The following is a 13974-nucleotide window of genomic DNA, read 5'->3' as shown; positions in this document are numbered from 1 at the left end:
TGGACCTGCCGACCTGACAGCTTGAACTGACGGGCTCCACGTGGCACCGACCTCAGGAGACAAAACAATGTCAAGAGACAGGGCCAATTCACCTGTTGACTTAGGCTCAAGGATACGTCGACCCCCCCGGTATCATCTCGTGCACAGCTTCATTCAGTTAACCTCGACGCCTGTCCTGCATACGTCATATGACGAGTGACATCAACGCATGTACAGGGTGCAGACAACAGACGCGGATAGCTTACGCGCGCACGGGCCATGGTCACATCCCTTGGCCTAGGATGGTCCTTTATTGATGCAAAGGGAGAATGGATGAGCAATTGCCACACAACCATTGAGAAGAGCTCTGCCGCCGAGGCCAACACCTCTACGTGTATCTACCATACTCTCTTCCGCTGAAGCCGAGACCTCTGCACAATTCACCAACTGGCATCAAAAGTGGGGGGCAAGTGATGAGGAAGATTTGGCCGACCTGGGATCTTGACACGTGGCATCGACCGGATGTATCCAAGTCGTTCATTACCAATCACTGCTAACCACCGCCCCCTGCTCAGCATCTAAGGCAACGTCGACTATAAAAAGAGGCTTCCACATTGATGTAAACTCACTTTGAAACTTAAGCTCTAAGTCTCCTCTCTTGCTTAGTCCGACCCCTCACAACCTTCTACTAACTTGATCGTCAGAGTCTTCACCCCTGGGGTAACTCCCGAGGCCTCTAACATCTTCTTTCTCTCAATAGATTGGACCCGTCGGCCTTGAACGCTAGAAATTATGTTGTTTCCCTCAACTCCACAATGGGGAGAAAATCTAATCTTCTCTTTGCTTCTATTCCTCTCAATCCTTTTTGCACCTACCATTCAACTGGCTGGTATGACCATAGGCCACCCCCCTAAAAAAATGAACACATGGCTAATAATTTAGGGGGCATTTTACAACATGAATATTTTTTTATTCGATTTCAAAGTCACCACATGTTTTTGAACTCTTTTTTTTATTTTAAAGAGAAAAAACAAATTGGTTTGGTTTCAAAACCTAATACATATTTTTTGAACCATCAAAATTATGATTTTAAAAACAAAAACAAATTTTGTAATATAGAAATTATATGATTTATATAACATGATACTAAATAACCAAATGAAAATCTATTTTCGGAACTAAAACATGTTTTTTTTGTATTTTTATTTTGAAAAACAATTTATTTTCAAACTATATAGTTTTGATTTGTTTTTGAAACTGACAACAAGAAAAACAACCCACAGTATAAAATACCCCATAAATTATCAAAACAAATGTCATCAATTTGACCAATCATAATTGAACTAGTGAACTAGGGACCTATGGAGTACCAAATAGAGCTGTAGTTGGGTCGAATTCAGATGGGTCCAACTACATTTGAACCTGAATTGATTATTAAAATTACAATTCCGAATTTGATCCAAAATCTAAAATATTAGACTTGCATTGAATTTCGATTTTATCCAACTATGTTCTATTGTTATTAAAATGAAAAAAAATAAAATTTAATTATTTTTTAACTTATAAATATAAAATGCTAAAAATATATAAGAGTAGAATATTATATATAATATTTTTATATGCTTAAAGAAAATCAGGCTTTTATGTGATGGCATGGGGTCAAAATCTGATTAAGATGGTTTGAGCATATGCATGAAGACCACCAATTTAACTAGGGGACCTAGGAATTAAGCATATAGAATCATGACTCACCAAGTTTGTACGTTTTACAACAAACCATTTGAATCTAATTGGTTAAAACTTAATGCTTGAATTGGACTTAGACTGAATTAACTTACACCTATCGTGACTGTTTGAATGTAACTACATCGGCCAAAATCTTTCTCTTTTGTATGCCCAATTGGGAATAATTTGCTAACAGTCATGCATGCACATTGTATTTGTTCCCAACCTCTGTCAAGAGTTGGCCGTTGCCCTACACCATTAAGTTGATAAGTCCTCAAGGGAGGTCGTTTCCCGCGTTGAGGTCACTTGGACCAGTAACGACGAGGTACCACAGGTCCTGGACAAGGTATTTCTAGCCACCTTACTGAGGTGCACAAGTTGTAAATGAGGCCACCAGCTAGGATTCTAGTTAGTCAACAGAGATAGGTCGCTAGGTTGGCAAAGGTAGGTCTCCAGGTTGGTGGAAGTAGGTCGCCAGGTCGACGGAGGTAGATCACTAGGTCAGATTTCAGCTAAGGTAAATCATCGACTATGTGGTATTGAGGTGTTGTCCAATTATTCTGAGATGCCACATGTCACAATGTCAGTGGAGTTCCATATCTGCCCTCATCAAATACCATTCTATTGAATTTTGATTCTAATTTCAATTCGGAGAGCAAACCAAATGGACCCTTAAGCTTTATTAAATGTTAAATTAATTATTTGAAAAGCTGCGGGGGCACCCAGCAGAATATTTCCGGGTCTCTTCCCTAGCTGTCTTGTTCCGTGGATTTATGGTGTTTTCATGAATTCTGTCTACTTTACCGTCTCAAATTGACATCCCACCCCCGAGACAAGGAATTCGGGTTTAGTCTTCACACCATTCTTACATCTTTTTGCAGCGTGCATTAATAACATTTCCGTATTTATATGCTTTTATTCATAGGAGATATTTTTACAAGGGGTTCTGACTGTGAGGACAGTTTTGTGAACATTAAATCTACATTCTAAGAGAGCTGTGCGGACAAAATCTGAATTCTAAGATGGCCGTGAGGACAATTTTGTAATGATGAAATCCAAATTCTGAGACAAGCCTATGGCTTTTAGATTCAAATTCCTGTTAGAAAGTGAAGCTTTACACCATCAAATCAAAATCAGCAGATCTTAAGGAAAAAGAAGCGAGTTCAGATCTCTGCCCCACAGGGGGGCGCCCCATAATGTCCCACAGCACATCCCTGCCGTGTATTGGGAACATCTCCCAATGATGTCTGGTATTATCATCGGGAGATGTTCCCAATACAAGGCGGGAATGCACTGTGGAATATTGTGGGGCACAGATGTGAACTCGAAAGAAGAATAAGAAAGGGATCCATTTATGGAGTTTCATTTCTAAGGGTTTTCACTTTCATTCAAGAAAATCGCCCACTATTAAGTCTATAACATTTGGGCTCAGTTTAGAAGGAATACAAATACAAATTTGTAGAAGACAAAACCTTATATTTTATATTATTTTATATGTATTTCAGTATTTATACTATACATATTTGTATTTATACTCCTTCCAAACTGAGCCTTGAGATTTAATATCCTCTCAAACATAGGTATGTGGCTATCCATCTGCAAAAGTAGCCTTAGCTCCTTTCAAAGTGTTGGAAAGTTTCTCCTTTTTAATCTCTTTTTAAGGGGTTAGATTTATTGATGAGATGCAGTGGGTCAACCCGAACCCGACTAAATAGAGAGGATATATAGTCAACCAAGCTTCTATTTGTATAATTCAGCAAGAGCAACAGGGTCGGGTCATTGCGGGTTTACACTTAACCCAACCCATTGACATCCCCTAACTAATACTACGTACTAAAATGGGTCAGTTTGCGGGTCAATATTCCTGTTACTTTCATAGAAAAAAGCCTCCATCACATGGGAGGTAATCTGTCTCTTACCTGCCTTAGTTTATAAAAAAAGAAAAATATAAATATTATCAAAAGAACCCTAGAAATTTCTATGGGTAAAGGGAAGTGTCGTGTATGTGGGACCCTGTGACTGTCTAAATTTGCAATATCATCCCTCCACTGCAAAATTGTCCAATGTAACATGGCGTGTATGGTGTAGATGCTTAGTGATGGGCCTGATGGCCCAAGATCAACATATAATAAATAATATAATCATTCCCCTCAATGAACAAGCAAACGGTTAATAAAATAAATGATATTTTATTCTTACACTGGATGTTGTATTATTTTTTAGAGGAATGCCACTAACAATGCTTTATGGGACAGAATTCTTTGCCACGTGGACAATTTGTCAGACCCAGAAAAGAATTTGGGGGATCCGTGTTGTGATATGTCAGTTCTGCTTATATGGTTTCTGTTCCCATTAATACTTGCACCGGGACCGGTTCTTTCTGTTCTGAACCGATTAAGACCCCCGAACCGAGTTAATAATGTATAAAGGTATTATGTTTTTTTTTTTAGTTTTGTTATATTTTATGTGATGAACATATATAAGATAATTTTGATAAAATACAGTCACTTTAACAACATATAAGCGGGTTACTATTTATTATCATTTATATTATAAAAAGGTTGAAAATCATTATTGAAAATTTTATTTGGTTGGTCAATTTTAGTAATTTAAAAAAAAGCGGCAAAAAAATTATTTTTTAAAACCATATGATTTTCTGATTTATAGGAAATTTTGATTTTTTTGAAAATGGCATAACGGCATTGAATAATAACTATAATACAAAAATAATTAGCCTTGAGAATCAGTACCAAATACACTCAAAATTGATTTTTTCAAAAATCAACTTATATTGCAAAAATTACACCAAATAACAAAATTTATCGATTTTGAAAAAACATTGCTTTAAATAGATAAAGAAGAACCATCACGAATGCCAAACATCACCTAATTGGTTTATACTTAATTATCCCGATTAATAATTGATTCAATTTTGGGTCGATGTTATAAGAACCGATTAAAGGGATGTTTGGTTTTATTGTTGTTTACTGAAAAAATGTTGCCACATCAATGCCACATAGGTGTTGACGTTTATTATAGATGAAGCAAAATGAAATAATTGTTTGGTTTCACCGTTTATCAAATAAATGATAGAAATGGAAACACTTTGAATTTTGTGCATGTGGCATTTGGGGAAATATTAAATTCTTATTTCTCCTAATGCCCCAACATTTCTTGAAACCAAATGCTGATGTGACACACTTTACCATGCATTAATGTGAGGTAGAGAGTCAAAAAAGTTTAAAGTGAAATTCAATCAAACAACAAAAATAGGAAATTTTTAAAGTGAAAAAGTGCAAATAAATGCTCTATCCATAAACGCCCACAAAACCAAACACATACTAAGTATATATTTGGCACTAATGCTGCAGTGTGTGGGTTGGAAGCAACATTTTATGAGAGAACAATGCCTTTTTTTTTTATTTGAAAATATTGCATATCTGTTTTTAACACCGCTACCCATTATAGGAAGTCCGCATCAATGCCATATCATTTCTTTTTGATAGCAACGACTCACAATATGAAAAAATATCAAATTTGACATTGTTTCAAGTCGGCTTGGAACATCTTTTTTTAATCCAAACATATTAATGTTTCTTGGAGCACTATTTTTTTTACGTGAGGCTGATGTGTCATCGTTTTAAGAGCAACGGCATCCATGCCAAACAGACGCTAAATAATCGGCTCAAGGCTTGTCCACCCTGTCCCGAACCGAATCCAACCCATTGACAGCTACACTCTCACCAGGATGATGTGGGCTGGTGGTTTGTATAGGTAACGGACTACCACCGTTGTGTAGCCCCATGAGAAATAAGTGTTGTTTCCTGTTATGAACGGTGGACCTTTATTTAATTATTTAATTTTTAGCATCATGAGCCATGAATCTGCTGTATTTCGTCCTTTCCACTATCAATGTAATAATATTTCTTATTAATTGAAATATTGGATGTTTCCAAAATTTAGAAGAGAAGAAAAGAGGGTTTTGTTGCTAACGATACAGTGTAGCTAGCACGAGGATTAAACTATACGAAGAACTCCTGATTAAATCAGGGCCACTCGTTTTCAGCTCTTCAACACCCACTCACCCTGACCCCACCTCTGCAAAATGTCAATCAAGCCCATTTAACAAGCACCATTCCCCTAAGCAGATCGAACGGCTGGAGGTTCTTCTCAAAGGACCGTTTGTGCAATGTCCTGAATATGGACCCACCAGTGCATTAAGGGATTCTGCCACGTGTGCAGGTGAAATCAGAAGATGTTTCTTTTCACATTTTTTTTAGAAAAAGTAAATGAGTATTTCCTTTTTGGCTTTTTCAGATGTGTTGGTATTAGTCAATAGGGGTTACTCTACCTCATACTGTACACGTGTCATTGGTCGATGGAATGATTGTTTTAGATTTCTCTTCCTCGTCACACAGCCGATCATCTCCCACTACAATAATTTTACAATTTACAATAAAGTTAATAAATTAATTAACAAAATATGGAAAATAAAAAAAGAATAGAAACCCAGATTTTACTCTCTCTCTCTCTCATAGATTTGCGAGAGACCACAGGATTCATGTCAGAGATTTTGAACCATATTCCATGCCTTCGATAACCCTTCTCTCACCCGTGTCCAACATTCAATCCCCTTGTAAAATAATCCACAGCTTCTTCTCCGAGCTCTCTCTCTCTCTCTCTCTCTCCTCTTTTCTCTGCCTTTTTCCTGTTCGTTCTTGAAAAACTAAACTAAACACTCATTATGTTCTATCTGGGGTTTCTCTATACTACGTTACCACCGAATCCAAGAATCTCCATCAAACCATACTGCACATCTCATTCCATGCTCTGAGTGTGTATCATGTAGCAAACCTTCTCTTCTTCCCCATTTTCTGAGAAATAATCTCCATTAGTACAACATCAACACTGCTCATCTCTCGTTCTCTCTCTCACACCTCAGAGTTCAGACCATCACATTCTTGTTTGAGCTTTCCCTCGAGCTAATCTGAGCTCTAAATTTCCAAAATGCCCATGAAAGAACAATCCTCTATCTATCTCCTCCAAACCACTCACCAAAGAACTGATTCTCTCTCTTTCTAAACCACCTCTCAGTCAATACAGTCCCCACAGTCCACACAGCATCTACCATCACTGCATTTCTCCATCTACAGGCAGCAGCCTCTCTCTTTCTTCTGAGAGAGTTGAAACCCACAATGCCCACCTTCTTCCTCCTCTTCCTCCTGTTATCCTGTACTCCCCACCACCTGACCTGCACGCCCCTTCGCAGTCACTACCGCCGGATCCTCCATCAACCCTTCTTTCCTCTGGACTCATTCCCCCCAACCCAACCTCCATCTTCATCTCCACCTCCTCAACAACTACCCAAATTCCCATTTTCTTCTTCAACCAACAGTCCACCATTCTTCCCATCTTTTCCTTCCCCACCTCCCCCTCCTTCTACTTCTTCTTCCCTTCCCACATTTCCTGCTAATATCTCCTCTCTTATCTTCCCTCAGTCTCCTCGCCACAAATCCTTCTCGCCCAAGCTTCTCGCCGTCTGCATCGTCCTCGCTCTTCTTTCCTTAGTCTTTATCGCAGCTTTCGCTTTCGTTGTTTACCGCCGGAGACGGCAAAATTTCTACGACACCAAGACCACCAGATCCGACAGTCATCGGTTGTTCCCGGCGAATGCCGGCCCCTCTGATGGACCTCCCAAGCTTCGAGGCGCATCTGCCACTAGCTCTGAGTTTCTCTACCTGGGCACTCTCATCAACTCCCGTGGGATCGATGGAGATGCCGATGCCCGCAGTCTTGGGGGAGGTGCCGACGCCGGTGGTGGTGGTGGTGGCGGTGGCGTCTCCTCGTATAGGAAACTGAGTTCTCCTGAGCTCCACCCGCTTCCGCCACTCTCCCGTCAGAGTTTCAGGCAGAATGATAATGCAGAAGATAGTTCGTCTGGAGATGAGGAAGAAGAGGAATTTTACTCCCCGAGAAGCTCTACTGGCGGCAAGGAGAGCTTGACTGCTACTGGGTCGAGCTCTCGTAGGGCGTTTCCGGCTACTTCGGTAGAGAATTTTGCAAGCCGAAGCTCAAAATCGAGTACTCCATCGTACCCGTCTTCGGATTCAGCCTCGCCAACTCCATCTATGTCTAACAGTCCTTCCCCACCAATTAGCCTAGGTTCCAGAAGCTTAAAATCAAAATTTCCAGATTTTGTCACCACTTTGCCTCCACCGCCGGCACCACCGCGTCCGATGACTCCATCACCTCCGAAGAGAAAGCTCCCTTCTCCCTCGCCGCCTTCTTCGCCTCCAGAGAGGGATTCCGACAAAATCTCACATTCACCTACAAGAATTTCTGATTCGGAGAAATGCCAACATTCACCCACTAGCATTTCTGATTCGGAGAAAAACCCACATTCACCCACAAGAATTTCTGATTCGGAGAAAAGCTCACATTCACCCACAAGAATTTCTGATGTTTCTGTCCAAGATCGGCAGTCTCCAGCGAGGATGGACAGAATTTTTAGGCACCCGGTTTCTGTCCCACCACCGCCACCCCCGCCCCCTCCTCCACCTAGATTCTGGGAAGCTCCAACTCGTCCTCCACCCATCCATGAACCGTTAAGTAGGCCACCCGAACTTATTACTCCTTCTAGACCAGTTGTCTTCCAGAATTCACAAGCACTTTCTCCGAGTGGATTGACGCAGAATTCCCATAACTTGGAGAGAAGTGAGGAGACTCCAAAGCCAAAGCTGAAGCCATTACATTGGGACAAGGTTAGGGCAAGCTCCGATCGTGCAATGGTTTGGGATCAGTTGAAATCCAGTTCTTTCCAGTAAGATTTTTTTTTTCTAAATCTCTGTCTCTCAATTCTCTTTTCTGGTGTCACCAGGCTTGGCTCTGGGTGAAAAACATCTAGTTTGTTTTCTTCTCGGGTGGTGTTTCTCTTAAGTTGTAAAATTTGATTGGATGCAGATTGAACGAGGAGATGATCGAGACATTGTTTGTCGTTAATGCTTCTAGCTTGAATCCAAAGGAGATGACTCGCCGTCCAGTCCTCCCCTCATCTAACCAAGAGAATAGGGTACTTGATCCAAAAAAATCTCAGAATATTGCTATTCTGTTGCGGGCACTGAATGTGACCATTGAGGAAGTTTGTGAAGCCCTGTTGGAAGGTAACAAAGTTATTCGAGTCAAAATTGGTGATGTTCTCACTTTGTTTCATATTGTGCCATAGAACTGACGGATCCTTCTCTTACTGGGTTGAATTTACTGAACGGTTATGCCCATTCCCATAACTTGACTGTGGTTTTCTCTTGTGCACAATCTTACTTAGATTTGTGTTTTATTTTATCTGAAATGGAAATTGCTTCATGTCCTGTTTAAGTTGTTGTATTATACAATTTTTGGCTTTATCTGTTAAACTGTTACCTTGCTGAGTTGAGTTGAATACAGTCATACACTCTTATGTTTCTCATATTGTTCATATTAATTTGAAAGCAAACATTTATTAGCTCCTAAGCTCTGCCTATTTATTACAAGAAGAAAAAATAACACCTCTGTCCATTCAAATGGTGGTATTTCCTTGATTGGTTTAGTTCTATTTGAGCCCCTATAGAAATACTTCCACGTTTCTGTTTAATTTTTAAAGGATGCTAGGTTTTCCTTGTGTAAATAAAGATGGGAATTTTGTTTTCATGTTGCATAAATTTTAAATGTTGTTAATTTTTAGTTGTTTTTTTATGGCCTTTTATGGTCTTTTTTAGCTTGCTTTTAATCTCACAAAGCATATTGATTTATGATAGTTTTGCAAGTAGAACTTTGATTATTGGGTTGGTGAAATGTTGTCTCCTACTCCTTTCTATTTGTAAGACTACCTTGAAAAACATAATGATGATCTTCTTCCTGGTGATATTACTCTTTTGGTATTCTGCCTGTTAAAAGAGTCTCTTAAATTATTAAGTGTTTCTATATGCCTATTATCTCTATCTCACTTCATTTTGTATTCGGCATGTTGTTAGAGAATCTTACATTATTCAGCTATGCTCTTATGGTTCTGTGGGATGCACATGCTTACTTTGTTTCAGTAATAGATTGTGATCAATTTGTAAAATTTGTACTTGCAACAGGTAACGCAGATACCCTGGGAACTGAGCTTCTTGAGAGTTTGTTAAAGATGGCTCCAACCAAAGAGGAAGAACGTAAACTAAGAGAGTATAAAGATGATTCACCATTCAAGCTTGGCCCTGCGGAGAGATTTCTCAAGGCGGTTCTTGATATTCCCTTTGCGTTTAAGAGGGTGGATGCAATGCTTTACATAGCCAATTTTGATTCAGAAGTTGAGTACCTTAGGAAGTCATTTGAAACTCTAGAGGTAAATTCCAATCATCAATTTTAGTTATTTATTGGTAAAAAATTTTGTAGTTTTCATTTTTGAATCATCTTCCAATTTCCAACTTCTACTCCTACACATGCTTATCCTAAACTGTTTTCTTGTCCAAAATGCTCTCGACATGGCTGATTTCAAAGTATCAAGGTCAAAATTGTCACTTGCTGATATTCGAGAAATCAGTATGATACAGCAATACAAGTATGCCAGTCCAGGAGTCAGCTGGACTAACACATAACCACATAGTTGTCCTAGCTGTACAAATAACAAACTGTGGTCCATGTCTACCTGGCTCTGAAAGAGTCTCGAGTCAAGTAGTTGGTCATGTTCAGCTTTCTTCTTCATTCTTCCCTGCCTAGTTCTTCACTCAAAGTTCAATCAACAAGGAGCACCTGCAACCCCAAATGAATTGTCAACCTTAGTGGCTTGACCTGTTCATATAAGAGACCAATGTAAAATTCTGTTTCATTTTCTTTGACCAGTGACATGCAACACTGTAGGAAACACTAGCTCAGGAATACAAGTGCAGACTTTTTTTCTGTGCCGCTTAATCATTTATTATTCCATGGAAAGGAATGATTGTTTTAATGAGATTGCATGCAAGTTAAAACAGTCTAACCCAATGACCATATGTTCAAAACCGTGACTTGTTTATCATGCTGTGCATTGTTCCCTGCACTCAGACCCATTTTTGGTTGCATAGCTTTTCTCTTTTGCATTATTAATAAATCCTTTTTGATTGTTTTTAATGATAAGAAATACCCCACAACCTGTTTATTATTGTTATGTACTTCTGTGGAATTATGTAACAGACCTGTAATATTTGAACATGCCTAATGCACCTTTGTCAACATTACATGGCGTCAATTATGACACTGGATACTGCATGGATATTATAGGATGGAATTATACTTGTTTTCACAAGTTATTCCCTTAACTCTTTATGATTTTCATGCTTGTTATCATAAAAACATATTTATAGCATTTTTAGCAAATTTTATTAAACTTAATAGATACTGGAAGTTTCACCGAATACTGTGGTGGTTATATGGGGCATAATTTCTTTGCCCTTCTTAAAATTGACTTATTACATTCATTGGATATATTTACAAAAAGTACAAGAAGGATGACAGGACTAGATGAAATATTCATTTTTGAATGCACCACACACAGCATATATGCCATAGAGCTTGTCCTGTTGCAGTATCTATGGTGTGATATGATCTTTCCTGATCGACTGCTTCTAACTATCCTACCTATTATGCACAGTCTGGTAAAGCTGTGTAGATAGATGGCAAATTCAAGTAGGTATTTCATCTTTGTGAAAAGCTAGGTTCTCGAGTTAATAGCATTCAATAATAGCCACTTTTTGCAGGCGGCCTGTGAAGAACTGAGAAACAGCAGGATGTTTTTGAAGCTTCTAGAAGCTGTTCTAAAGACTGGAAACCGCATGAATGTTGGAACCAACCGTGGGGATGCCCATGCTTTCAAGCTTGACACTCTTCTCAAGCTCGTAGATGTCAAAGGCACTGATGGGAAGACCACGCTATTGCATTTTGTTGTACAGGAAATCATTAGAGTGGAAGGCTCTCGACTTTCTGGTGCCAATCAGGGTCCAATCAATGGAAAAAACCAACAATCTGCCTTTAGGGATGATGTTGAATTTAGGAAGTTAGGACTGCAAGTTGTAGCTGGCCTTAGTGGGGAACTGACGAATGTGAAGAAGGCTGCTGCCATGGACTCTGATGTACTTAGTGGTGAAGTCTCAAAGCTTGCTAGAGGAATCGGGAACATTAGCGAGGTGGCAAGGTTGAATGAAGCAATGGGGTTGAGGGAGAGCAACCGCAAATTCTCAGAGTCGATGAATGGGTTCTTGAAGAGGGCAGAGGAGGAGATTATCCGGGTTCAGGCACAAGAGAGTGTAACTCTTTCTCTAGTGAGGGAGTTAACTGAATACTTTCATGGAAATTCAGCCAAGGAAGAAGCACACCCATTCAGGATTTTCATGGTGGTAAGGGACTTTCTTTCAACTCTTGATCAAGTCTGTAAGGAAGTTGGGAAGATCAATGAAAGAACAATAGTAAGTTCAGCTCGACCATTTCCTATGCCAGCCAACCCAACAATGCCTCCGGTTTTTCCTAGATTTCACGGACGGCAGCAATATAGTTCTTCCGATGATGACAGCTCATCCCCGTCATAGCACTTGCTTATCACAGCAGTGATGCAAACTCCTGTCATGATGCATTTTCTGTTAGAAGCCATTCGACAGGGAAGGGAGGAGCTTGAGCGGATAGGCTACCTGGTGGCTTCTTTTTTGTATTTATGTATGAATCCATGTAAAAGATTTAGGAATTGTTTCATCCTTCCATATATATACAGAAGAGAAATATATCTCATGGAACAATAAGGCGGTAATGTAGCTGTAAATCTTTTTGAAGCTGGATATGATCGAATGTTGTTCAGTAATAGTAGTCTTCAATGATAGGCTGTTTATTCTTTCACCATTGCTTTGATTATGTGGATAGTTTTGCTTTGATATTTGTCCTTTTTTGGGCTGCATGGCAAAGATGGATTTTTTTCCTGATCAACAAGGATAAATGAATATATTACATCAAGGTGGAAAATTCTCCAACAAGAATAACTTCAGAGTTTTTCCCAAAATATTTGTTATTCAGCAGTTTCTTGTTTAGCCAATCTGTCCATCATTCTAATTGCCGTTTCTCCTCGCTCGTTTAAATACCCTTGAGACCGTATGGCATAGATGAATTGGGTTCAAGCTCTTGTTCTCTATCTAATAATTGTTGAATTCATCTGTATTTTTACAAGTTACAAGCATATTAACCATGAGCCCGGCTTCGGTCAGGGCAAGCCCGTTCCATCAGCCTTTATTTATTCCCAGGACTGTTTGAACGGTGCGAGCATCAATTTGCCCTGACAGAAGCCGAACTCTATAACCATTTGCTTAACATAATTGGGTGATCTCAACCATCCGTGTATTCAAGGTCATGGAGACCTGTGAATACATTGATAAAGGGGTATGGGGGGTTTCAAAGTTTGGGAAGGTGTATCCCTTATATAGTTGTGGTGGGGTAACCGGGTAATGCCGTTATGCTCCTCACTTTTGTGGAATGCATCTCACTTCTCAAGGCTGTTCTCGACCGTGGTTCTAAAGAATTGGTTCTGCGTTCTTCGCATGAGATGCGAAATGAAGGGTGAGGAAGGTTGGGCTTTGGTTGGTGTGCGTAATGTGTTCATCTATTCATGCCCATACTTTGGTTTTTAGTTAAAATAAATTAAGATGTAATTACTAATTTATCCATTCTCATGGTAACGAAGCATTTTCAGATGAAAAATCCTCCCTCTCAACAGCTAAAGTTTTTCCCCATTGATGATCTCTACCGCGAGTGGTCTTGCTCCACGTCAGTTGTGTTGCATAGCTCAGCCAGGTGTCGTCTACATAAGAATCCACGTGGTAGCTCAACTAGGATGGTTCATACCTCCATTACCTACCCCGTAGTTCCAAAGTCAAGGAGCGAGGTGTTTGGCAGCCTTTAGGAGGACGAGCTCTTATTGTGCTCAATTGTAAAACTACCTAGTTTCAATTCTCTCATTTAAAAATTTGGGTAAAAACTTAAACCTCCATTGAAGTTTCTCTTAAATACTGAAACATCCCCCCCCCATCCAGATCCAGATTTGTTTGTACATCACACTATGCACTGGTTAATTTTCAAAACCCAATTTTACCCATCTCTATAACCTTTCTTCGTCCCCATGGAGCATATGTCAGGAGTAATATATCCATGAATTCCTCTTGCATCTTTCATGACTCAGCATATGTGCCAGCACCAGAAGTGATGCTGCTTTGAACAAAATAGTTAGCGGATCCTTCAATTTCA

The 13974-nt window shown here is 39.5% G+C and overlaps 1 protein-coding gene across 1 annotated transcript; it reads left to right on the top strand.

Annotated features, from left to right (window-relative positions):
* The first annotated feature begins 6299 nt into the window (after positions 1-6299).
* Positions 6300-12579, top strand: LOC104593329 (formin-like protein 2). The gene is made up of 4 exons (XM_010253087.3): positions 6300-8524; positions 8665-8864; positions 9819-10063; positions 11454-12579. Exons 1-4 carry the CDS (start codon positions 6900-6902, stop codon positions 12276-12278), a joined length of 2895 nt encoding a protein of 964 aa, XP_010251389.1. The 5' UTR covers positions 6300-6899; the 3' UTR covers positions 12279-12579.
* Positions 12580-13974: the final 1395 nt, after the last annotated feature.

This window comes from Nelumbo nucifera, chromosome 7 (genome assembly GCF_055504915.1).
Source record: "Nelumbo nucifera cultivar China Antique chromosome 7, China Antique-T2T, whole genome shotgun sequence".
In the NCBI taxonomy this organism is placed as follows: domain Eukaryota; kingdom Viridiplantae; phylum Streptophyta; class Magnoliopsida; order Proteales; family Nelumbonaceae; genus Nelumbo; species Nelumbo nucifera.
The sequence above is the reverse complement of the archived record's forward strand: the minus strand, read 5'-3'. Positions and strand labels throughout refer to the sequence as shown.